This window comes from Mya arenaria, chromosome 17 (genome assembly GCF_026914265.1).
Source record: "Mya arenaria isolate MELC-2E11 chromosome 17, ASM2691426v1".
In the NCBI taxonomy this organism is placed as follows: domain Eukaryota; kingdom Metazoa; phylum Mollusca; class Bivalvia; order Myida; family Myidae; genus Mya; species Mya arenaria.
Window position 1 is genome coordinate 12,460,734 of NC_069138.1, and position 27,631 is coordinate 12,488,364.

The window sequence follows — 27,631 nt, forward strand, 5'->3', positions numbered from 1 at the left end:
GCATCCACTTAAACGAGTTTCAAAAATATAAGGCCAAGTTCAATACAATTTTCGATGAAAGGGTTAAAATGATGTTTTAATTATTTCGTTTTAAGTGAATGCCATCATTTATATGTACTGAAGGGACGTGTTTCGTGCGTTTTTGTTTTATTCCTCCTTGACTTGTTCGTTCTTGTTTCGTTCGTTCTCATTTTATTCGTCCTTGTTTCTCGTTCTCGTTTTATTCGTTCTTGTTTCGTTCGTGCTTGTATGGTTCGTTCTCGTTTTATTCGTTCTTGTTCTCGTTCGTCCTTGTAGTTTGTTCTCGTTTTATTCGTTCTTTTTCGTTCGTGCTTGTATGGTTCGTTCTCATTTTATTCGTTCTTGTTCTCGTTCTCGTTTTATTCGTTCTCGTTTTGTTCGTTCTTGTTCTCATTCGTTCTTGTTCGTTGTTTCGTTCGTTTTTGTTCTCGTTCGCTGTTGCTTTTGTTTGTTTCAATCTTGTTTCGTTCGTTCTTGTTCGTTCATCCTCTTGATCGTTTTTGCTCTTGATCGTTTTTTTTCTGTTTTTTTTCTTGTGTTTCTTCTTTAAGGTTGACTTGAACAAGTGAAGAAAAGAAACGGAATTGAATTGTAATGGATTGAATTGAAACGGGGTCCCGGAAAACGTACTAGGACTATAGTCGGAATAGACTCAATGGCATTATGATGTGTTGAATGTTGGTCAAGCGGCAAAAAGTTATGTTTTTTTTAGAAATAATTGTTCAAAGCACATTATGCCTGTCAAAATGATTTATTATAGAAATAATTTAAGAAAGCAACATAATTTATACATGGTGCATTCCATAAAGTAGGCCAACGTGGCCTGTGCGTGTTATGAAAATCATAAATATAAATACATAACAGAGTTGGTAGGTATGGTTATTCGTTCGTTATATAACAACGAAACACTAACAATATTTGAGAGATAAAATGCATGTTTGAAAAGCATTTGCAACGTTATTTTAAAGTGCTATATTTTCGACAAAGTGTTCATTTCATTGAATGCAAGTAATTTTATACTTTTATATTTTCTATACATACATAGTTCGTACTTGATAAATTTAAGAATTTCAATTCATAGGGGTGTGTATCGAAATAGGCTGAAATGCAAATATTCATAATATTTGTTGAACACATATACTATATTTATTCACTGAAGTCATACTATTGTATACAATAATTTAAGAAAAATACCTCAATAAAGGTTTATTAAAGGTAAATGCATACAATTAGAAAAATTCAATAGAAATAATAAAAACACTAGAATATTTAATTCCATTTTCAATTTGAAAACAAAAACAAACCGTCCTGAAATCTCCAGGGTAAAACGAACGTGAGTGGCACCGGGCGAATTCCAATTGTGTGTATGTTTCTTGTCGAAAAGGGGGAATAATAACTAGACAATGACATATGTAAGAGTTATGAGCCTTGTTCAACGCGTGCCTATTGCTTCTGGCAACATGTTTACCAAGTTTCATTTTAATACACTGAAAGCAAATTTGAGTTACGCCAAAGTTCAAAGTCTTTGAACGACGCCTTCGATGACACAAATACTACCCCAACAGTCTCGACGATTCTCTCAAAATAAATATGAGCTTAAACTGATATAACTATTACTGCTAAAATTATGATCCTGAAAATCTCCAAGATGATGAATATTGTATACCGAGACACATTCAGAAATACAATGATGATGTCATCAAATTATAATATGATGCAGCAGTGAAAAATAAAATACAAATAGTTATGCACAAAATATTGGCAAACATATCGAACATTGAACTTTTAAAAAAAAGCATACATAAGAGTATATGCATGAATATATCTGCAGCTAATTTACGACATACTAAATATCATAACACTTAAAGTAAGATTTAAGAAGTTAATGGTAAAATAAATCTTCTTTTGTCCTTTCATATCAACAAACATTATCAAGACTGAAAACAATTAATCTTACGCAAGATCAATCACCAACACAGTGATCTCCCTTAGAATCAGATTCAATTATATTACTTTTTAAGAACATTATTTTTAAGAACATTATTTTGTTTCGTCTCATTGCCTTTTTTGCTTAAATCTAAAAACTTGAATGTTGCATATCCCAGAATTTAAAATGCATAAATATATTTTAAATGAAAAATGTCAAAATTTTAAATGCGATTACGTGGTTTTGATCACAATCACATGATTTGCGCGATATCAGTGCATTCGGAGCTCCTTGGCCATTTTTATCGAAAACAACCTCGGATGTATGCCGGTACATCAGTAGAAGTAGTTCGTAAGTTTTTGAATATCATAAATTAAATTAAGTGTTTAAGCTTATATTTATGTATTTTGCTTGTATTACTGCAAACATAATTAAGATTCCCTAGAGTTAAGTCGTTAAGTTAAACTGCTAAATTAAATGACTACGCGATCTACTTGCAGCGGACTTAAACATACCGATTTCTGAGTATGTAAACCGTCCACATACATCCGAGGTTGTTTTCGATAGAAATGGCCGAGGCGTTCCGAATGCTATCAGTGATAATTATTCAACAAAGGGAAGTAACCGCTTGATTGAGTTCGCAACATAAGAACAATTAGACATATCCTTACCAGCGATATAAAAATGGCGTTCCTTTGTTTCATAACAAGTTTCTTTTTTCGCTTGCACTGTTCTGATCATAATTGAAATGTGAAATCAAATTTATGAACATTAAACGACTGTCCGTTCAAGGAAATGTATGCACAAGTAAGACGAACAACGCATTTCACTCTTCTCTGGTTATGTGAAGAATAGCGTTTTCAAGGTCCACATAATCACCAAATGTGATCAACATCTGCATATAAATAAATAAGTACGAATAGAGAAAAAATTCATTCTTCTCTGGTAAGGTCAGGAAAAAAATCCTCAAGTTTCACATAATCATCAAAATGTGATATACATTTGCATATAAATGAGTATGAACATAAAAAAAAACCTTTATGTTGTTTTACTCTTCTCTGGTAATATGAAGAAATATGTCCTCAAGTATCATCAATTGTGATACACTTCTGCATTTAAGTACGAATATAACAACATTCAATATGTTGTTTTTTTTCATTCATCTGTGGTAATGTGAAGAAAAATGTCCTCAAGTTTCACATAAAAAGAGATGTTTGTTAGACATTATTGCCCCCTGAGCGCCAGGCTGTCAGGAATTTTTGGATAACTAAATGCAATATGCATTGACCGAAATGACAACTGATTCCTCATTGACATAAGGTGCCTTTGAGGCAGTTTTAAGATTATGAGCATTCAAAGTGTGAGGATAGTAGGTACAGTTTTCAGATGTTACTCATGTTCAGATTTTAACTGATATTTGCATATAAACTGTGACCTTGACATTTAACCCGATGATCCTTCAAATCAATAGAGGTCATCTTCTGGTCAGGCCCAACCTTCATGTCAAGTATGATGAGGAACTGGATATGTCCAGGAACTGTCAAGTTATCTATCGGACAAGCTTTGGTCTACCGACGAACGGACCGACCGACCCCTCTTTTTCGAAGGGGGGCATAACTATCAACTGTGATATGCATCTGAAGGACACTCACGCGTACACCCTCATTATATAAATATGTAGATAAAAAAAAACGCTTTTCATACTTCTCCGACACTGAGAAGAAAGGGTCCCTAAGTTTTAAATAATCATCAACGACGTTTAAGCGGATACCCTTGCGAGCAGCATAAACATATATCGTTATATGTTCTTTTACTCTTCTCTGGCAATGTTAAGAATGGCGTTCCCCAGTTTCACATAATCATCAAAGGTGTTGTAAATTTGAGTGGACACTCGCGCGTACAGCTGTCCGTTCACTGTGTGTATGTACGTCTGAATGTCGAACTGGTCCAAGATTAGCTTTTGGAGATCGCCATACATATCCTGTAACATAAAAGTGAAATGAAAATAGTATTTGATATGTAAATCACTCCAGTTTTCGAAATAAAAAAGTGAAATATAAATAGTATTCGATATTTAAATCGCTTTAGATTTGGCAATATAAAGTGAAATATAAAAGATGTAAAATATAAATAATATTCGATACTAAATCACTCTAGAATTGGCAATAAAAATGAGAAATATTAATAATATTCAATATTTAAATCACTCTAAATCTGGCAATAAAAAGTGAAATATAAATCGTATTCGATATTTAAATCACTCTAAATCTGGCAATAAAAAGTGAAATATAAATCGTATTCGATATTTAAATCACTCTAAATCTGGCAATAAAAAGTGAAATATAAATCGTATTCGATATTTAAATCACTCTAAATCTGGCAATAAAAAGTGAAATATAAATAGTATTTGATATCTAAATTACTCAAAATTTGGCAATAACAAGTGAAATATAAATAGTTTTCGATATTTATATTTGAGAAAAAAAGTAAAATATAAATAGTATTCGATGTTCAAACAGTTTGTATGTAACTATCCTGTTATCCGATTAGTATTTGAAAGCACACAATTGTACTGCCTCTTAAGTGACTCACGTTACGGAATACTATTTTTTTTTTCCGCTAATGTGTATATATATAATATTTCGTGTTTATGAAATACTAGGTTGATTGAGGTCATTAATGTTACTTATAAACCAACATAATGTACCTGACAGAGAAAAAAAATGTCAAAAAAATAATTTGTTCTTATGTGTGTTCAATTTTCCTACAAAAATAAGCATGATTGTCAATTCACTTTGACCACTTTCGTACGCTATCAAGCTGAATAAATCTGCATCCATGTTTAAAATACTTCTATACTGTTGAATAAACTGTCATATCACAAGCTCTGGAAAACCTTCATGTTGATTGTAATATATGTGTTGGCTATGAATATTGTAACATTTATAGCTTTTATGTTATATTAAATGTTGTGTTTTGTTATGTTATGTTATGATTTGCTATACTTTGCTTTGTTAAGCTAAGCAAAGCTGAGCTAGGCCAAACTATGCTATGCTGTGCTGTACTAGACTATGCTATGTTATGCTATGCCAGGATATGCTTTACTATGCTAAGCTAAGCTAACTATGCTGTACCATACAATGATATAGTGTATTATACTATAGTATACTATAATAAACGGCACTGTACTGTACTGTGATATACTAAACAATACTATTCTATACTATACTATACTATGCTTTACTATGCTATGATATACTATGCTATTACATGCGAAGCTAAGCTTAGCTAAATTATGCTATGGTGTACTATAATATACTATGTTATAATTTGCTAAGCTATACTTAACTTTGCTATGCTATAGTTTTCTATGCTATGCTATGCTTAGTAATGCTTTGTTATGGTATCTATAACATTTAAAAAAAATCGTCTTTGATGACTTCAGTCAGATAACTTCAATTTCGTAGCTGATGGACGTTTCGATCATGAATTCATGTACAGGAACGTGTATCATATCCTAGCATACCGGGCGTTCTGAGAACTTCGGAATGTACGGCAGTTGAACCATTTGTAGATTTGGCGCGACCATGCTTTCCGGAACCGGAAGTCGAGATGTTTCCCACAAATCCTCCAGGTACTCAACGCATTTTTCACGCAGCTGTTTTGTATATGTTGTTATCACATCCTAAATATATAATAAGATGTAAATTAACGTTACTTACATATTTCTTGCTGAATATTTTATAAAACACATCATGCATATCCAAACATATTTATTCTTGAATGCATACGATTCATAATTTTAGTTTAAACTACATGTAATTTGTTTTACAAGAATTGCGAAACAAGTTTCATTCTGTAATTAATGGGATTTTTAAATGGGTTATTCAGATGTTCGGGCATGACCTCTGGGTATTATTGAGACATTCGCGCCAACATTAAAAAAGTTATTATTCAGTTTGACTATGCAATTAAATCTGCATAATTCAATAGATTAATTAAGCAAAAAATTAGGAATATCAATTACTTGTTAACCGTTTGTTTATGACCTGTTGTAAACAGACCCATAACATGGACATGAACTTGTTGTTTTGCAAATCATAAGTGATATATTGTACATTTTGTGTGTTCACAGTGACTTGAACCAGAATATGACCCCTATTTTTCTGAGGTCAGTAGGTCAAAAATCAAGGTCACAGTCAACATTCTTGTAAAATCTTTCTTCTCACAATAACTTGAGAACGGTTTGACCTAGGAACATGTAACTTTTGTGGTAGATTGCCACTGACCAGTAGATGACCCCCTATTGATTCTGAGGTCAGTAGGTCAAAAATCAAGGTCACGGTCAACAGTCTTGTAAAATTTGTATTCGCATAATAACTTGAGAACTGTTTGACTAGGAACATGGAACGTTTGTGGTAGGTTGCCATTGACCAGTAGATGACCCACTATTGATTCTGAGGTCAGTAGGTCAAAAATCATGGTCAGGGTCAACAGTCTTGTACCAAAAATTATTCGCATAATAACTTGAGAACGGTTTGTCTAGGAACATGGAACTTTTGTGATAGGTTACCACTGACCAGCAGATGACCCCCTACTGATTCTGAGGTCAGTAGGTCAAGAATCAAGGTCAGGGTCAACAGTCTTGTAAAAACTTTCTTCTCACAATAACTTGAAAACGGTTTGTCTGGGAACATGGAACTTTTGTGGTAGGTTACCACTGACCAGCAGATGACCCCGTATTGATTTTTGAGGTCAGTAGGTCACATGGAATGTACTCACAATGCCTCCGACTGAGTTGTAGAAATCTATGCCATTTACTGCACACAGATACGAAGAGTCGTCTTTTGTGCCTGAAATGATATATTTTTAATGTTTTGGTTAAACGATATACCATATTTTTGCACACAGATATACAAAAGCTTGTCGTTTGAGCCCCCTAAACCTTAGACTATGTGCCTGAACATTTTTAATCAGACTAGCAGTTTTAGAATCTGTACCATCTTCACCACATAGATAAATGAAACCGTCAACAATACTGGGCCCGAATCAACTAATGTCTTGAGACTTAAATTAACTCTGTAAATATATTTTTAATAAAAAACAGCTCAATTTCGGTAAAAAGGAGTGTTAATGTTACAAATGGTATTTTTTACGAGTATTTACAAACATTTTGTCAACAATAAGCATATTTATGGGCGCCCACTGGTTGATGAGCTTGGGAGGCTGAGTAATTAATAAGATTCGTATAAAATTCGTTCAATAAATTGTACATAGTTTTTGTTAAAGTTGTATGATGTAATGATTTGAAACAAGACAAGAACATTGTAATATTTAAATCAGATTTTGGACATTCAGAAATACTGACTCTAGAGTTTAAGAATACGTGGTGTTCTTTTAAAAAAAATGTCGTTAAAAGGCAGACACTGTAAATGTACCGGTAACTAAAACATATAACGTGCAGCCCACGGAAAAAAAACTTGACCATTGTATGATTTAGTTGCGTGTAACCTATAACCACTGCGACCTTTTTTACCTTCAAAAGCGAACTCTTCAACCAGACCTGCGCCGTGACAACTTGCTGTGATCAAGGGACGTAACCATTCCGTCTTCCTGTTAGGATTTCGCCATAGAAAGCCGCAACCCCGGGGAGCATACACCCATTTGTGAAGGTTTCCTAAAACAAAGATTATATATCATTCGGAACTCCACTGCCTTTTTTCTCGAAAACAACCTCGAATGTACATGGACAGTTTACATACTCAGAAATCGGTATGTTTAAGTCCGCTGCAAGAAGATCGCGTAGTATTTAAGTTAGCAGATAAAGTTAATACCTTAACTCTTGTGAATCTTTATGTTTGCAATAATACACTTCACTAGGAATCAATTTAAAATGCGATCAATAAATACAAGCTAAAACACTACATTTAATGATGATATAATTCAAAAATTCACGGACTACTTCTATTGGTGACCACAACCAAACTCACATGCGCCCAGGCCGGGAATCGCACCTGGGTCGCCTAGGTGAGAAGCGAGTGCGCTAACCAATACGCTAACCGGACAACCAGTTATAACTTAAATCGAGATAAGTAACATGAACTCGGTTTCTGCTTTATAGCGGAACTGTGATAGTTATAATAAAATTGACATCGGTATATTGAGTTCAGTTTTTTTCTCGATATCGCTCCAGACATGTCAGAACTTATGTGTGAAATTGTCAACAAATTTGAGACCTTTGAAGCATTTAAAATATCAACCCGCTTGAGGAGATTACCTGTGTAAAAGTCTGCATCGATGTCCTGTATTTTGAGCTCAAGCTGGCCAGGCGCATGCGCACCATCGATCAAAACTGTGACGTCATGTCGATGACAGACTTCAACCAGACGCTTGACAGGCATCAGAATCGCTGTTGGGCTTGTGATGTGATCTGAATGAAACTTTTTTTTATGAAATATTGGGACTTCTCGGCTATTGAGTAGGATACCGAGTTGAATTTGAAAGAAATGTGCAGAAAACACGGTATTTCTACCTAATGAGACGATAGTAAATCACAGTAAATATTGTTTTAGCACTCACCAATCATTTAACATTTTTGCGTTTTCAGCTATTAGATACACGGTTACAATCTTATTGTCAGTAATTAGTATTTTCCATAAATGCATTATTTAGTTAGTAGTTAAAGGTTTATCAGTCAAAATTTGTGTTTGTCATACATGTGTATATATTGATTTTTAATAAGAATGTACCTTTAAGTTAAAATATGGCTCAGATGTTTTAAAAAATTCCAACCAATGGGTTAAAGCCCTTGTTACTCACCTATTATAGCCAATCGAACCTCAGGATGAGCGCGTAGAAATTGGTCGTACTGACCAACTATCTGATCCTCGCTTTGGATCGGAAACTTGATGTTCAGTAGATGAGTCGCACAACCTGGGAAATAAACTCGTGTGTCAAACTATCTGGAGCCAATTTCCCGAAACTAAGCTAAGCTAAGCTCACTGTTGTTTTTTTTAATATAATTTGCGTTATATATACTTCTTTAAGATATTTCAGACTTTAAATAGGAATTATCTTGATGATAATTACAATAAACACATTTTCATTTATCAAAATCGAATTTAAGTATGTACTTTGGCTAATTGAAATAAGGTACTTAAGCCTGTTTACTTTAAAAAGTTTCGAGAAATTGGAGATTGAAGTTGTTAAACAGCGGTTAATACAAATAGTAATTGTTAATCCTGAATAATAGACGGGATTCTGTTTGAGTATCAGAGATTTATGCTCAAAGAAGGGTGAAGGGGCTAAGAACCCTTCTGAAGTTGTTTCCAAAGTGATTTACATTTAAAGGTACAGGTTTTCATGCAAATGTCCGAATATAAAAACAGGCTTAAACAACCGTACATAAGTCTGAATATACAAGCTCTCAATCCTGATATCAAGACAAATCCTGATCATTAGAACCACTGCTAAATGGATTATTCCTGAATATCAGAACCACTGCTAAATGGATTATTCCTGAATATCAGAACCACTGCTAAATTGATCAATGCTGAACATAAGATCCACTGCTAAAAGAAGTAATGCTGAACATTAGAACCACTGCTAAATGGATTATTCCTGAATATCAGAACCACTGCTAAATTGATCAATGCTGAACATAAGATCCACTGCTAAAAGAAGTAATGCTGGACATTAGAACCACTGCTAAATGGATTATTTCTGAATATCAGAACCACTGCTAAATTGATCAATGCTGAACATAAGATCCACTGCTAAAAGAAGTAATGCTGGACATTAGAACCACTGCTAAATGGATTATTCCTGAATATCAGAACCACTGCTAAATTGATCAATGCTGAACATAAGATCCACTGCTAAAAGAAGTAATGCTGGACATTAGAACCACTGCTAAATGGATTATTCCTGAATATCAGAACCACTGCTAAATTGATCAATGCTGAACATAAGATCCACTGCTAAAAGAAGTAATGCTGGACATTAGAACCACTGCTAAAAGGAGTAATGCTAGACATTAGAACCACTGCTAAAAGGAGTAATGCTGGACATTAGAACCACTGCTAAAAGGAGTAATGCTGGACATTAGATCCACTGCTAAAAGGAGTAATGCTGAACATAAGATTCACTGCTAAATGGATCAATGCTGAACATAAGATCCACTGCTAAAAGGAGTAATGCTGGACATTAGATCCACTGCTAAAAGGAGTAATGCTGGACATTAGAACCACTGCTAAAAGGAGTAATGCTGGACATTAGAACCACTGCTAAAAGGAGTAATGCTGGACATTAGAACCACTGCTAAATGGATTATTCCTGAATATCAGAACCACTGCTAAATTGATCAATGCTGAACATAAGATCCACTGCTAAAAGGAGTAATGCTGGACATTAGATCCACTGCTAAAAGGAGTAATGCTGGACATTAGATCCACTGCTAAAAGGAGTAATGCTGGACATTAGATCCACTGCTAAAAGGAGTAATGCTGGACATTAGAACCACTGCTAAATGGATTATTCCTGAATATCAGAACCACTGCTAAATTGATCAATGCTGAACATAAGATCCACTGCTAAAAGGAGTAATGCTGGACATTAGATCCACTGCTAAAAGGAGTAATGCTGAACATTAGATCCACTGCTAAAAGGAGTAATGCTGGACATTAGATCCACTGCTAAAAGGAGTAATGCTGAACATTAGATCCACTGCTAAAAGGAGTAATGCTGGACATTAGATCCACTGCTAAAAGGAGTAATGCTGGACATTAGATCCACTGCTAAATGGATTATTCCTGAATATCAGAACCACTGCTAAATTGATCAATGCTGAACATAAGATCCACTGCTAAAAGGAGTAATGCTGAACATAAGATTCACTGCTAAAAGGAGTAATGCTGGACATTAGATCCACTGCTAAATGGATTATTCCTGAATATCAGAACCACTGCTAAATTGATCAATGCTGAACATAAGATCCACTGCTAAAAGGAGTAATGCTGAACATTAGATCCACTGCTAAAAGGAGTAATGCTGGACATTAGATCCACTGCTCAATGGATTATTCCTGAATATCAGAAACACTGCTAAATTGATCAATGCTGAACATAAGATCCACTGCTAAAAGGAGTGATGCTGGACATTAGATCCACTGCTAAAAGGAGTAATGCTGAACATTAGATCCACTGCTAAAAGGAGTAATGCTGGACATTAGAACCACTGCTAAAAGGAGTAATGCTGGACATTAGATCCACTGCTAAAAGGAGTAATGCTGAACATAAGATCCACTGCTAAATAGATCAATGCTGAACATAAGATCAACTGCTAAAAGGAGTAATGCTGGACATTAGATCCACTGCTAAAAGGAGTAATGCTGGACATTAGAACCACTGCTAAAAGGAGTAATGCTGGACATTAGAACCACTGCTAAAAGGAGTAATGCTGGACATTAGAACCACTGCTAAAAGGAGTAATGCTGGACATTAGAACCACTGCTAAATGGATTATTCCTGAATATCAGAACCACTGCTAAATTGATCAATGCTGAACATAAGATCCACTGCTAAAAGGAGTAATGCTGGACATTAGATCCACTGCTAAAAGGAGTAATGCTGGACATTAGATTCACTGCTAAAAGGAGTAATGCTGGACATTAGATCCACTGCTAAAAGGAGTAATGCTGGACATTAGAACCACTGCTAAATGGATTATTCCTGAATATCAGAACCACTGCTAAATTGATCAATGCTGAACATTAGAGCCACTGCTAATAGGAGTAATGCTGGACATTAGATCCACTGCTAAAAGGAGTAATGCTGAACATTAGATCCACTGCTAAAAGGAGTAATGCTGGACATTAGATCCACTGCTAAAAGGAGTAATGCTGGACATTAGATCCACTGCTAAATGGATTATTCCTGAATATCAGAACCACTGCTAAATTGATCAATGCTGAACATAAGATCCACTGCTAAAAGGAGTAATGCTGAACATAAGATTCACTGCTAAAAGGAGTAATGCTGAACATTAGAACCACTGCTAAATGGATTATTCCTGAATATCAGAACCACTGCTAAATTGATCAATGCTGAACATAAGACCCACTGCTAAAAGGAGTAATGCTGAACATTAGATCCACTGCTAAAAGGAGTAATGCTGGACATTAGATCCACTGCTAAATGGATTATTCCTGAATATCAGAACCACTGCTAAATTGATCAATGCTGAACATAAGATCCACTGCTAAAAGGAGTGATGCTGGACATTAGAACCACTGCTAAAAGGAGTAATGCTGGACATTAGATCCACTGCTAAAAGGAGTAATGCTGGACATTAGAACCACTGCTAAAAGGAGTAATGCTGGACATTAGAACCACTGCTAAAAGGAGTAATGCTGGACATTAGAACCACTGCTAAAAGGAGTAATGCTGGACATTAGAACCACTGCTAAAAGGAGTAATGCTGGACATTAGATCCACTGCTAAAAGGAGTAATGCTGGACATTAGAACCACTGCTAAATGGATTATTCCTAAATATCAGAACCACTGCTAAATTGATCAATGCTGAACATAAGATCCACTGCTAAAAGGAGTTATGCTGGACATTAGATCCACTGCTAAAAGGAGTAATGCTGAACATTAGATCCACTGCTAAAAGGAGTAATGCTGGACATTAGATCCACTGCTAAAAGGAGTAATGCTGGACATTAGAACCACTGCTAAAAGGAGTAATAATGGACATTAGAACCACTGCTAAATGGATTATTCCTGAATATCAGAACCACTGCTAAATTGATCAATGCTGAACATAAGATCCACTGCTAAAAGGAGTAATGCTGGACATTAGATCCACTGCTAAAAGGAGTAATGCTGAACATTAGATCCACTGCTAAAAGGAGTAATGCTGGACATTAGATCCACTGCTAAAAGGGGTAATGCTGGACATTAGAACCACTGCTAAAAGGAGTAATGTTGGACATTAGAACCACTGCTAAAAGGAGTAATGCTGGACATTAGAACCACTGCTTAAAGGAGTAATGATGAACATTAGAACCACTGCTAAAAGGAGTAATGCTGGACATTAGAACCACTGCTAAAAGGAGTAATGCTGAACATTAGAACCACTGCTAAAAGGAGTAATGCTGGACATTAGAACCACTGCTAAAAGGAGTAATGCCAAATGGATTAATGCTGGACATTAGAACCACTGCCAAATGGATTAATGCTGGACATTAGAACCACTGCTAAAAGGAGTAATGCTGGACATTATAACCACTGCTAAAAGGAGTAATGCTGGACATTAGAACCACTGCCAAATGGATTAATGCTGGACATTAGAACCACTGCCAAATGGATTAATGCTGGACATTAGAACCACTGCTAAAAGGAGTAATGCTGGACATTAGAACCACTGCTAAAAGGATCAATGCTGGACATTAGAACCACTGCTAAATGGATTTATCCTGAACATTAGAACCACTGCTAAATGGATTAACCTTGAACATTAGAACCACTGCTAAATGGATTAACCTTGAACATTAGAACCACTGCTAAATGGATTAATGCTGAACATAAGAACCACTGCTAAATGGATTAATCTTGAACATTAGAACCACTGCTTGATTGATTGATTAATAATGAACATAAGAGCCACTGCTAAATGGGTCAATGCTGGACATTAGAACCACTGCTAAATGGATTAATGCTGAACATAAGAACCACTGCTAAATGGATCAATGCTGAATATTTGAACCACTGCTCGATAGATTAATGCTGAACATTAGAACCACTGTTCAATGGATTAATGCTGAACATTAGAACCACTGCTCAATGAATTAATGCTCAATGAATTAATGCTGAACATTAGAACCACTGCTCAATTAATTAATGCTGAACATTAGAACAACTGCTCAATGGATTAATGCTGAACATTAGAACCACTGATAAATGGATTAGTGCTGAACATAAGAACCACTGCCAAATGGATTAATGCTGGACATTAGAACCACTGCTAAATGGATTTATCCTGAATATTAGAACCACTTCTAAATATATTAATCTTGAACATTAGAACCACTGCTAAATGGATTAATGCTGAACATTAGAAACACTGCTAAATGGATCAACGCTGAACATCAGGACCACTGCTAAATGGAGTAATGCTTTACATTAGGATCATTGCTAAATGTGTAAGTGCTGAACATTAGAACCACTGCTAAATGGGTCAATGCTGAACATTATAACCACTTCTTAATGGATTAATGGTGGCCATTAGAACCACTGCTAAATGGATTAATGCTGGCCATTAGAACCACTGCTCAATGGATCTTAGCTTGATCCTGTTATAAGAGACTTAAGATATTACGAAAAGTTAAGCCCAGTTTTGACTCACGATCGAAAACACGCAGTGTAAAATGCGGCAAAACGCAGTATCCCCGAAAAAAAATTCTCAATCGGAACCCGTCGGCCATTATCCAACATATATGAACTCGGAAAAAGGACGAGTCTTCAAAAAAAGGTCCATCATGGCGGCGCCTATATCAAAAACGTTTTAATTACGTTTTCAATTGTCAAGGGACATAATCAATGTTTTAAGAAGAGGAAGCAGTGACATTATTACGGTCCTATATGGGTCGAACTCAAGTTTCACCAAATCATAATTAAGACGCGAATCAAACGCATTCATTTTAGAACATTGTTTACGATATCGAATGGGTGTACTTGAAGCGTAATGATAATTTGGTTAATCGTCGGCCTCGTCACATTTTTGGCTATGCCGGAGATGGCCGAGTTGTTACGATTGTATTATTCTTTGACCTACGAGGTCTATCCCGAACCTTGCCGGAGACGGTCAAGTCATTACGATTGCATACTTCTTTGACCTACGAGGTCTATCTCGAACCTTGCCGGAGATGGCCGAGTTGTTACGATTGTATAATTCTTTGACCAACGAGGTCTATCCCGAAGATTGCCGGACACGGTCGAGTCATTACGATTGCATTTTCTTTGACTTACCTGGTACCAATGAAGTCACATGCTGTGCCGCACTTTTCACAGAACAATAAGACAAATCTGTGATGAGGAAAGCGTCACCGTGACGTAACGGGAACGTCTTAAGGACCGTGTTGATGGCTGGAAAATGGGTTTGTATTAGGGGATTGGGAAAGAAAACCCTGAAATACACAAAACAGTCTTCCTGGTGTTAGTTCAAATCTGAATCCTTATGCCGATTCTGACGATAAGTTGAAATTAAAATGTAAAACAAACATTATTTTGTTTACTTAAGGAATGAATTGCGGGGTTGATGTCTTTATCGGGGTATGAACGCAATTGGGCTGGTCAAAGTGTGTGGAGTCAAGGACTCCACGCGTACTTTGACCAGCCCAATTGCGTTCATATCCCCGATAATGACAGCAACCCCGCATTTCATTCCTTATATTTACACCAATAGGTCATTATATCATTCAAAAATTGTTAAAAAAATACTGTTATTCATTTAAAAAAAACCTTTTCAGTAATCCTTTTTTACCCATTCTGTAAATAGAACGACCCGACTGTAACCGGAAACATTTTTCAAATGACGTCACAATAACGCGGGAAAAGATCAACCACTTGAAATCACTTTTAAACGTAAAATTGAAACACTTATGGCAGCAATACATTTAACATATCATAAATTAACACTTTCTAAAATGTTGATTTATATTTAACGGGACCTGCTGACACAATACAAACAATAACAAGATCAATAGTTTTCATGTATATTGTTATGCAATGAATCGCGATCCGAACATATCCGAAGATGTTGCGTTCATCGATTGATAAACGCAATTGCCGAAAGGCAGTTCATTTAAGGAATGGAAGTTGAGGTGTAAATATATGGATGGTAAGTGTTGTTAAAAATGTGGATTCAAGGTTGTGTTTTTTTTTCATTTACTGGTAATAAACCAACGATTAGCTTCCAATCAAAATGTAAAATACTTACAAGTATTTAACTTTACCTTGTCACTTGTACCTTTTTATGAAACAAAATGTATATAAACCAAAGAGGACAAATTACTGATATTTTCTGAACAAGAAACATGAACTTAAAACAAATTTGGCGTGGCAAAAAACAAGCGAATGCAGCAAAAATCTATTTAAAAAAATGAAAATAATTTTATTCTTACCTTTTGTTACGTTTTGGAGCAAAAAGGTGTCTCCAACGTCCACACCAATGAAGCTGGACACTTTTTGTACGGCCCTCTTTAAATATTTATCGAGTGTGTATCGGTACCAAACGTCTGGATGGCTCTCCATTTCTTCAAGGTATCTGAAAGCAACAACACAACGTACAATTAATCATTCGGAGCTCCTCGGGCCATTTTTATCGAAAACAACCTCGGATGTTTGAAATTATTACGCGATCTACTTGCAGCGCAGTTAAAGTGTACCGATTTCTGACATTGTTACCCGTCCACATACATCCGAGGTTGCTTTCGATAAATATGGCAACATCGGATGTATATGGACGGTTAACAATGTCAGAAATCGGTACACTTGAACGACGCTGCAAGTAGATCCCGTAGTAAATTCAATTTAGCATTTGACTTTAATGACGTAACTCTTGGTACTCTTAATTATGTTTTGCAATAATACACTTCACTGGCAATCAATTCAAACTTAGATCTACAAATACAAGCTAAAACACGACATTTAATTAATAATATAATTCAAAATTTTACGAAATACATCTACTGATGTACTGGCATACATCCGAGGTTGTTTTCGATAAAAATGGCCAAAGAGTTCCGAATGACAATTAATTCAAAAGACAACATTAGAATGCAATAGTTCATGGCGCTTTAGCGGCCATGATTGCGTCTTTAGCCTTAAATCTGAGTTCAGTCTCAAGTGAAAAAACTTTTGATTTTACTGTTACTTTCTTTCAAGTTTTCGAGCTTTGATGATGCGTTTTGCTGAATTTTATAACTATTCGAAATCGTGAAATTAAACACATTTATTTGTTTTAAGTCGAAAGAAATAAATTTTATTGTAAGACTTGTTACTGTTCGCTTACATTGCAACATATCTTTATACAGTACAGTCCAGCCCCGTTGGCTAGAACTCGCTTGGGTCGAATTTATCGTTGGCTCGAAGTGAATGTTTAGGACCGAGTTCATTCTTTTGGACGTATGTTATGCCGCTTGGCTCGAATTTACGAGGCTCGAGGTATATTCGCTGGTCCTTGGTAGTTCGAGCCAACGGGATTCGACTGTATACAACTTTAATAACAATTTCGAAAATCAACCTCTTCGAACCGATAACAATCATCACTAATCATTGTGAAAGTTTGGCAGTGTTCGTATTCGGTACTTTCCGTAAAGAGGCACCGGAAAAAAATAAAACGTTGAGTTATTTTTCAAATCCGATTTTTCTTTAAAACAAGAGCTGTCACAGTATGTGACGAATGCCCCCGAATGTGACATTGACCTAAGAACAAGGTCAGTACATGAAAAATTGATCTTGCCTTTATGTGTCAAATACATATGGCAAGTTATTTTAAATTTCCTCAGAACATAAAACAATACCACCCATACTTGACAACCTACACTGTTATGTCCTTATATTCAGAATTCCCTTATGAATAAACACTTAGTGTATCTTTCACCTTAGAGGTAGGGACATGGGTCTTGCACACGACACGTCGTCTTCGTATGTGGAACACATGTAGCAAGTTATTTTAAAATCTGTCCATACAAGGGAAAGTTACAGCCGGACACGACAACCTATACTCTATGTCCTTGTATACAGCACTCCATTGTGAATAAACACTAAGTGTGACCTTGACCTTTGAGGTAGGGACACGGGTCTTGCATGCGACACGTCGTCTTGGTATGTGGAACACAAATCGCAAGTTATTTTAAAATCTGTCCATACAAGGGAAAGTTACAGCCGGACACGACAACCTATACTCTATGTCCTTATATGCAGCACTCCATTGTGAATAAACACTATGTGTGACCTTCACCTTTGAGGTAGGGACACGGGTCTTGCACGCGACACGTCGTCTTGGTATGTGGAACACATGTGACAAGTTATTTTAAAATCTGTCCATACAAGAGAAAGTTACAGCCCGGACACGACAACCTATACTCTATGTTCTATATGCAGCACTCCATTGTGAATAAACACTAAGTGTGACCTTGACCTTTGAGGTAGGGACACGGGTTTGGCACGCGACACGTCATCTTGGTATATGGAACTTAAGTGGCAAGTTATTTTAAAATCTGTCCATACAAGGGAAAGTTACAGCCGGACACGACAACCTATACTCTATGTCCTTATATGCAGCACTCCATTGTAAATAAACACTAAGTGTGACCTTGGCCTTTGAGGTAGGGACACGGGTCTTGCACGCGACACATTGTCTTGGTATGTGGAACACATGTGGCAAGTTATTTTAAAATCTGTCCATACAAGAGAAAGTAACAGCCCGGACACGACAACCTATACTCTATGTCCTTATATGCAGCACTCCATTGTAAATAAACACTAAGTGTGACCTTGACCTTTGGGTTAGGGACACGGGTTTGGCACGCGACACGTCGTCTTGGTATGTGGAACACATTTGGCAAGTTATTTTAAAATCTGTCCATACAAGGGAAAGTTACAGCCCGGACACGACAACCTATACTCTATGTCCTTATATGCAGCACTCCATTGTGAATAAACACTAAGTGTGACCTTGACCTTTGAGGTAGGGACACGGGTCTTGCACGCGACACGTTGTCTTGGTATGTGGAACACATGTGACAAGTTATTTTAAAATCTGTCCATACAAGGGAAAGTTACAGCCCGGACACGACAACCTATACTCTATGCTTATATGCAGCACTCTATGGTGAATAAACACTAAGTGTGACCTTGACCTTTGAGGTAGGGACACGGGTCTTACACGCGACACGTCGTCTTGGTATGTGGTACACATGTGGAAAGTAATTTTAAAATCTGTCCATACAAGAGAAAGTTACAGCCCGGACACGACAACCTATACTCTATGTCCTTATATGCAGCACTCCATTGTGAATAAACACTAAGTGTGACCTTGACCTTTGAGGTAGGGACACGAGTCTTGCACGCCACACATCGTCTTGGTATGTGGAACCAATGTGGCAAGTTATTTTAAAATCTGTCCATACAAGGGAAAGTTACAGAGCCGGACGGCCGGACGGCCGGACGGACGGTGCGATTTTAATATGCCCACCTTCGGGGGCATAAAAAAGTAAAATAAACAACATGAATTCAATTCAATTATAAAGACACATTATTTTCGAGCGCCTGAATGGTAAACAAATCTAAAAGGTAGAAACCTGATCTTTTGTGCATGAACACATTTAGGTATTGTGCCGTACGAGCCGTGATTGATGAACACGCTATTTTTCCGGAGCATAAACTCCTTTCGAATCTCGTTTCCGAATTCAGGAACGTCTTTCAGCAACATCTCGTTATTTTGCGTTTCCATTGGACACTGAAAGTAAAAAAACAAACATAAAAGGTTATCACCCAATTAGTTTATTTTGGCAAATATTGTCGTATTCATTAAATAACTGAGGTATTTTTTTGCAATTATTCACAGACACCAATTGGCAGACAGATTGGGAATTTCACCTGCAATCATTCACAAACACCAACTGGCAGACAGATTGAGGTATTTCACTAGTAATTATTCACAAACACCAACTGGCAGACAGATTGAGGTATTTCACTAGTAATTATTCACAAACACCAACTGGCAGACAGATTGAGGTATTTCACTAGTAATTATTCACAAACACCAACTGGCAGACAGATTGAGGTATTTCACTAGTAATTATTCACAAACACCAACTGGCAGACAGATTGAGGTATTTCACTAGTAATTATTCACAAACACCAACTGGCAGACAGATTGAGGTATTTCACTAGTAATTATTCACAAACACCAACTGGCAGACAGATTGGGGAATTTATTTCCAATCATTCACAAACACCAACTGGCAGACAGATTGAGAAATTTTACTTGCAATCATTTACAAACACCAACTGGCAGACAGATTGAGAAATTTTACTTGCAATCATTCACAAACACCAACTGGCAGACAGATTGAGAAATTTTACTTGCAATCATTTACAAACACCAACTGGCATACAGATATATCTTTTATTTCCTCCATATGTGAAGAGTAAACACATGTACAAGAAAATGAACAATTTCAACATAAACATTATAAGAAGATAAAATTTAAAATTATGCACCAGTCAATTGTAACCAAGGCCCCCCCCCGGCCAGGGGAATAGCGGGCACTTTGACTTTTGGTCCAGCCAAGCCCGGCTGAAATCCCCGCTCTGCGAGGACGAACCGCTGGTTAAATCCCCGCCAAATGCTCCCGCACCCCAGGGACCCTAGATAAGGCCCATTCCCCGCTATTTTTGGCGCAAAGACAAAACGACCGCATTCACCCGGCACTTCGGTGCCACCTGGAAGTTAAACCACGGCCCATTTCTCCGATTATCCCCGGACCTGGGGGGGGGGGGGGGCGTGGTTACAATTGACTGGTGCATTAGTCACACAAGCATTTGCTTGTTGCGGAAAAAGTATCTATTAACACATAAAACATATTTAAATCAGTAAAAGCAGAAAATTAAATCTTTTATAATTAAAATGACAGTGTTGTAATTTTCTTTTTTTTTTCTTTTCGCACTTATTTTCCGAATTGAAAAGGCACATGGAGAAAAATTATTTTGAAAAAAATCACTGCTGTTATTTCACTGTTTGAAACAGTGGCATTCCATTTTTATTTCACTGATAAACCTCTATAAACCACCGGAAAGTACATGATACAAGTGATTATTCAACTGTTTCATTGAATTATTATCTCCCTCGTTATCTACTTAAACTGGTTAAGTGTCTAAAGAATATATAGGGCATTTATTTAGTGGTCTGTGACCTCATTATCCACTTATTACAATCAAACATTACTCATTCAACATTAACATACGACATCTAAATGTAAACAGGGGTACAAATTCAGAGCCATTATTAAGCTTTTAAAAGTAATATAATTATTAAATGCATTTACCTCTTATCTTGTTCAACCTGCAGTATTTTAAAATCCCTATCAACCATGATCCTATATATAGCTATTAATTAAAACGACAGCTTTATATATTTTTGCACTGTGCGTGTTTAACGGAGCGAGTCCGATTGCTCTATAAATAGTTCATAGCATAATAGCCCATGATAGAGGTGGTACACGTGTACAGATACTTCAACTAAGATGCCAAGCAGTGGCGTAGCTACATATAGGCCTTGTAGGCCCGGGCCTACTACTGTTTTTGAAAAATGATAAATTTGAATAATCCAAAAATGCAACAAAAACTACTAGCTACTCAAACACTTTGAACAACTCGAAAGTTTTTTATTTTAACGAAAACAAGTTTGGTGTTTATTTAAACTAGGTGTATTGCTTGGTTTTATTGTAATTATTGCAAGTATTAATGAGTGTGTGTAATGTGCATATAAAAGTCCCCAAAGTCCCCTAGCTACGCCCCTGCATGTTAATGAATGTTAATATCGGAAATACGTGTTGGTCTGTTAATGGATTCTGCATTTACCATCTCAAAAATGTCAATATTGAATGAATGATTTGCGAGAAATGTCATCGTCAAAATGTGTCTTATAAATATAAGCTGATATTATAATTATTGTCATTGTACTGTTCTATCTTGACCTTAGAGTGGTATTTTAACTATTTTATCATTGATACAGTGCCATGAAAATAAATTGAAAACAAAAAGACAGCTGGCAGCGTTAGAAATGTCATTGGGCCAAACATATGCGTGTGGTTATGGTGATATCTTGTTCAGACACAGGTCGGCTAGGAAGGAATATTTTATGAGCTTTATGTTTTTTAGGATTTTATTGTCATCATTAGGATTTGGCATACAAGTTATCTTCAGCATAAAGCTTTTTAAACTGTATATTAAAACATGCACTTAAACTTTTATAAGACAGACTATAAAATCGGTAGAGTATGCGTCTATTTTATAGTTAAAGGGTCGGGTTACACGAACCAGAAGCATAATATTAGGCCTGGTATAAAAAATATCAGTCCCGGCGTTCTTTAAATTCAACTTGTCAGTCAACCAATGCTTCTTGTTGAAAAAAATATCCTTATTCATAATTAGCAATGCTGACACTGACAAGAGCCTGAATATCTTTGGCCTTACGCCAAAAGATCATTTCTATATAGATTTTCGACTTGTGCATTGTTCATCATATGAATTTATTAAGCACTACAAAATCCCTTGAATTCAACTATATTACGAGAAACACAATGATAATTCCACTGGTGCTTTAAAGCTGCACTCTCACAGATTGAACGTTTTGACAACTATTTTATTTTTTTGTCTTTGAACGAGCCAGTTTTTGCAAAGATCCATAGAAACCAGTTACATGTATATAAGACCGCTGACATAAAATCAGATCGCACATTTTTATAATTAAGATCAAAAATTGATGTTTTATGCATTTTTTCTCAATACCGTTAGTAACAGTTTAAGCCATAAAACATTACTTTTTGAACGGAAATATGAACATCTACGATCTGATTTTGACAGCAATATTATATCATAAGTTTGCAGATATTTACGCAAAAATTGCTCTTTCCCAGACAAAAAAAATAAAAAAAAGTTGTTAAAATGGTCAATCTGTGAGAGTGCAGCTTTAAAGCCAGATTGGACTAGATTTTTTTTTCTAAAAAATATAGCCTCTGAAGTGCTACCAAGTTTTCGATCTAACGACCTTGTTTTGACCCCACGTGACCTAATTTTAAACTAAGCCAAGATTTCATCGAGGCAACATGTGATTTAGTTTCATGAATATTGCCTCTGTTTGTTCACAAGTTTTCTGTCGGATTTGACATAATGACCTAGTTTTTACTTAAAGTGACCCACTTTTAAAATCTAGCATTAAGGGGAACATTCTGACCACAGTCAAACAAAGCCAGACCAATCAATACCCATATTTGGATTCGGACATTATATTTGAAAGATTTAACCTAGTGACCTAGTGCTTGACTTACTTCAAGTGGCCATGTCTCAAATAAGTCCTTGATTTTATTGAGGAAAACATTCAGATTAAGTGTCATAAATAAAGGACCAGACATATTGCCTCCAGTATGTTCAAATATATGTTCTAAGATTTAATTTAGTGATCTAGTTTTTGACACCACATAACCTAGTTTCAAATTAATCCTAGACTTCATCAAAGAAAACATTCTGATAAAGTTTCATGAATATTGGACAAAATATAATGTCTCTAGTGTGTTCCAAAGATTTTATCTAGTGACCTAGTTTTAACCCATTTGACCCGTAATTTCAAGTGGTCGAGATTTTATCGAGGGGGACATTCTGACCAAGTTTGAACATTACGAGACCAATCCGTACCAAGATATCGAGGGGTGTATGCGAAAAAGGTTCTATGTGACATTAAATAAATAAGAAGATAGAACCTTTTTGCTTTCACCCCTCGATATGGTTCCCGACAGAACAAAAATCGGACGGACGGACGGACGGATGTCGGGATGGACGGACGGACGGAAAAAGCCAAAAAATATCCCCCACCGCATGTAAACCTACGATTCGGATGGGGGGGAGGGTAATAAACTATAGACTGAAAGACCTGAACTGAACGTAAACTATTATCTAACTGATCTAAGGCATATACAAAATACTGCTAAACCAGTATTAAATATAAATTAACAAAACGCCATGTAATGTGTAATTAAGATAATAAAAGATGACGCCGAAAAGTTGCGCATAACTTAATAACAACATTTCTTAACAAGAACAACTTTACTAATAATATGTTATAAGAAGAGAATATTTAAACCAATGTAAAGTGTAATTAAGATAATAAAAGATGACACCGAAAAGTTGCGCATAACTTAATAACAACATTTCTTAACAAGAACAAGTTTACTAATAATATGTTATAAGAAGAGAATATTTAAACCAATTTTTTTTAAATAATTCACGTACCAGTAAATAAGGCGAGCTGCAGATCAAGAGTGCGAATCAATGACGATATTTGAAACAATGCCGATATTGAGTCTAAATAATTCGAGTCTGTATCTATGAAGTATGATTGGTTTACACCAGTTTGGTTAACTATACCAGTTCAAACTAGTATTCATTTCAATCGGAACACCTCGGCCATTTTCAATCGATAACAACAATGGCCGAGGCGTTCAGATTGGTATTCCGATGATTTACATACAAATTTATTATAATACAGAGTGTGCACATGTACTTGATGTTGGCTGTCAGTATCCGATGTAACAATAACGTTTTGTTAACATGTTTACTTTCCCTTACGACAGCATCCACTTTCTTACAGCGATACTTAAACTGCTTTATTCACAAACAAAAACATGCTAGCAAAGAATGTTTACCATTTTAACCCATCGGTTCAAGGGCAGCAATAATTAGATATCAACGAAAAAGCATTAGCGGGGTTGTCATTCCTTTTGCAAAGATGAAAAACAGAAACTGACATTAATTATCAAGTACCGTTTCATCAGAAAAATTAACTGTTATTATTATTCTTATTCAATATTATTATTATTTTGAAATAAAAAAGATATTTGTATAAAAACGACATTGATAAAGACACCAAGGAGAATAGCATGCTGCTGTTGCTGCTGCTGCTGCTGCCCCTGATCGAATGATGATGAGGAGGAGGAGGTGGAGAAACAAACAGAAGGAAGAGCAAAAGCATATCGTTTTAATCAATATCAAATATAAACAAAACGTCGCCAATGAATGATCAAATGATGTAATTATACATGAGTATGATCACAAATAACAACATATTTAAACCTGAACAAAAATAAACACATATATATATAAAAACATGTACATGAGATTAGCTGAGACCGACGCTTTACAATCATATCAAAGTCGGCATCTTTATATACAAGAAAGTAGAAACAGTATTCAAAATTGACGTATTATTGGTTGACACAAGTTAGATGAATTATACCAGTAAATACTAGTACTTTTTTATATTAATGTAAATGTGACAGAGTGCGTGTGTACCTAATGCTGTCCGGAGTAAAGAATCGATCAAAATCCGCTAAAACTAGCTTAAGTTAAAATAATAATGACGTTATAGAAATGTTGTGGTATAACATTGAAGTCCCGTTCTTTACATTCCGCCTGTATAAGTCAATGTTTTATTTTGGAAAACATACCGTGTTCCTTATTGATAATAAACAACTTTGACATTAAAAACCTGAAAACCTTACGCTAAAGGATCATATTACTGTATGGGTCTATGACTTGTGCATTGTTTATCAAATGAATTTGGGTTAGCACTACCGTGATGGTTTTAACTATCATACGTGAAACACCATGATTCTGTCACTGATGTTAATCCAACTTTTATGTAATGGTTAAAGGCTGTTTACTGACAGTAACAAATGGTTTAATACCACACACTCGCAGAAGCATTTATCTATTGTGTAAGTACACACTAACACTTTTTAAGTGCTCTACATTTCATTGTGCAAACTATTAACAAGATGGGCCAGCCACTGTGTATATCTATTCGTTCACCTGATTTAAGTAAATAATGGTGGACTCCTGATTTACGTTAATAAACGTACTGAAAATGCTTTTTCTCATTGAACAAAATAAAATGATACCACTAATACAGGTGAAACGAAAACAAAACATCACAATCAGTACAGTACAAACTAAGAGAACAAAACAGAATGTTTACTATTTTCTCCCACCCTAGATTAGTAGATCCAAATAGCTGGAAATCCTTATCTTGTCCATCGGCAAAGATACAAAAGTGCCCATATGGAGCTACCTTTTTCCACTACGCACAAAGCAGTTTACCGAGTTTCCGCAAAACACCCTGCGCGAGGGTTGGGATGAACCTATCTTACACGAGCGGCTATGGTAGAAACAAAATTAAGTAAAAATGTATTTTTTGCTGGAACTCTTTTATATAGTGAAAATAAATGCGTATGGATATGTGATAATTTGTGGTTGTCATGGATATGCGCGCAGTGATTCAGATTATGTTAATAGTCAAATCGGTCTTAAAATAGTTATGAGCAGAGTGAAGCATTATTTCTTGAAAGGTGCGTGAACACTTTTTATGCCGACATTTGGATCGAGTAATAATCAATTAGCATTCTAAATGTTACCACAAGACAAGCTAAGTCTCTATGATGCTAGCTACAGACGACAGTCTTCAACAAGGGGGGTAATTACAATGTGATGACCATTAAAAAGGAGTTCCACACGGGTACTTGATTTATCTTTGCCCGTGGGCAAAATAAGAATTTCTAGCATGGTTAAATTTTTGATCTACTTATCTGAGGTGGAAGAAAGGTTCATCCCAAGCCTCGCGCGGGGTGTTCTGCGAAAACTCGGTCAACCTCGTTTCCGCAACAACAAAAATCCACGCTCGGATTGGGATGAATCAATCTTATTTGTATACAACCTTACGCTAAAACAATATTAATTAATTTATAAAAAAACGTTAAGTAATGTACAAATAGGATAACATAACATGACCATGAAATTATGCGCATAATAACATGCTTCAGCCAAAACAATTATAATAATCGATAAACTGACAGCGATGTCTAGACTATATACAAAAAATTGTTTATACATTAAACTTCACCGTTCGGATATTAAAGTTGAAACAATTCGAGTCATTTAGTGAAACATTTATACAGGAAAGTAGACACATTGATTAAAATTGACTTTATTTCGGTTGACATGAATTCTATGAACTATACATGATGTTATACAAGTACTCATATATAATTAATACTATATTATTTATACATACACTTATATAGTGGGTGTGTTCGTGATGCTCTCTAGAGTGAAGACTCGATTTGTATCCGTCAGGTTGCCAAAGTTAACCACTATAAACCATTGTAACTATAACTTGTATTTGTTATGAAGTTTATTTTCCTTATGACACAGTGACACTTAAACTGTTTACTTCACAATCAAAAACATGCTTGCAGCGAGTGTAAGCTATTTTTAACCCTTCGATTTTTATTCGATTACATTCAAGGGGAACAACTATAACATACATACACGAAAAAACATTAGCTGTGTTGTCGTTCCTTTTGCGAAGCTGAGTTATTAAAACTGCACTCTCATAGATATACCATTTATACAACTTTTTTTTTTGTCTTAGAAAGAGCAAATTTTGGCGTAAATATCTGCAAACCAATGATACAAGATTGCTGACAAAAAATCAGATCGTAGATTTTCATATTTCCGTTCGAAAATTAATGTTTTATGGCTTAAACCGTTACTAACGGTTGAAAGTAACGGTTTAAGAAAAATGCATAAAACATCAATTTTTGAACTTCAATATAAAAATCTGCGATCCAATTTTTGTCAGCAGTCTTATATAACTGGTTTCCATGGATTTTCGCAAAAATTGGTTTGTTCCAAAACAAACAAACAAAAAAAAAAAAAAAAAAAGTTGTCAAAACGTTCAATCTGTGAGAGTGCAGCTTTAACAAATACTTCCATTTTTTTCAGTTAAGTGAACTTCACCAGTTAACCTTTGCAGGCGCGTGCCTGACTGTACGCAAATAC

At 35.7% G+C, this 27,631-nt stretch overlaps 1 protein-coding gene across 1 annotated transcript; it reads right to left on the reverse strand.

Annotated features, from left to right (window-relative positions):
* On the reverse strand, positions 1–27,038 carry LOC128223879 (uncharacterized). The gene is made up of 10 exons (XM_052933323.1): positions 26,862–27,038; positions 19,315–19,472; positions 16,132–16,274; positions 14,978–15,094; positions 8,768–8,881; positions 8,226–8,378; positions 7,485–7,625; positions 6,731–6,801; positions 5,475–5,633; positions 1–3,929 (listed from the first exon to the last, which is right to left on the reverse strand). The coding sequence occupies exons 2-10, from the start codon at positions 19,464–19,466 to the stop codon at positions 3,759–3,761; spliced, it is 1,221 nt and encodes a 406-aa protein (XP_052789283.1). The 5' UTR covers positions 19,467–19,472; positions 26,862–27,038; the 3' UTR covers positions 1–3,758.
* Positions 27,039–27,631: the final 593 nt, after the last annotated feature.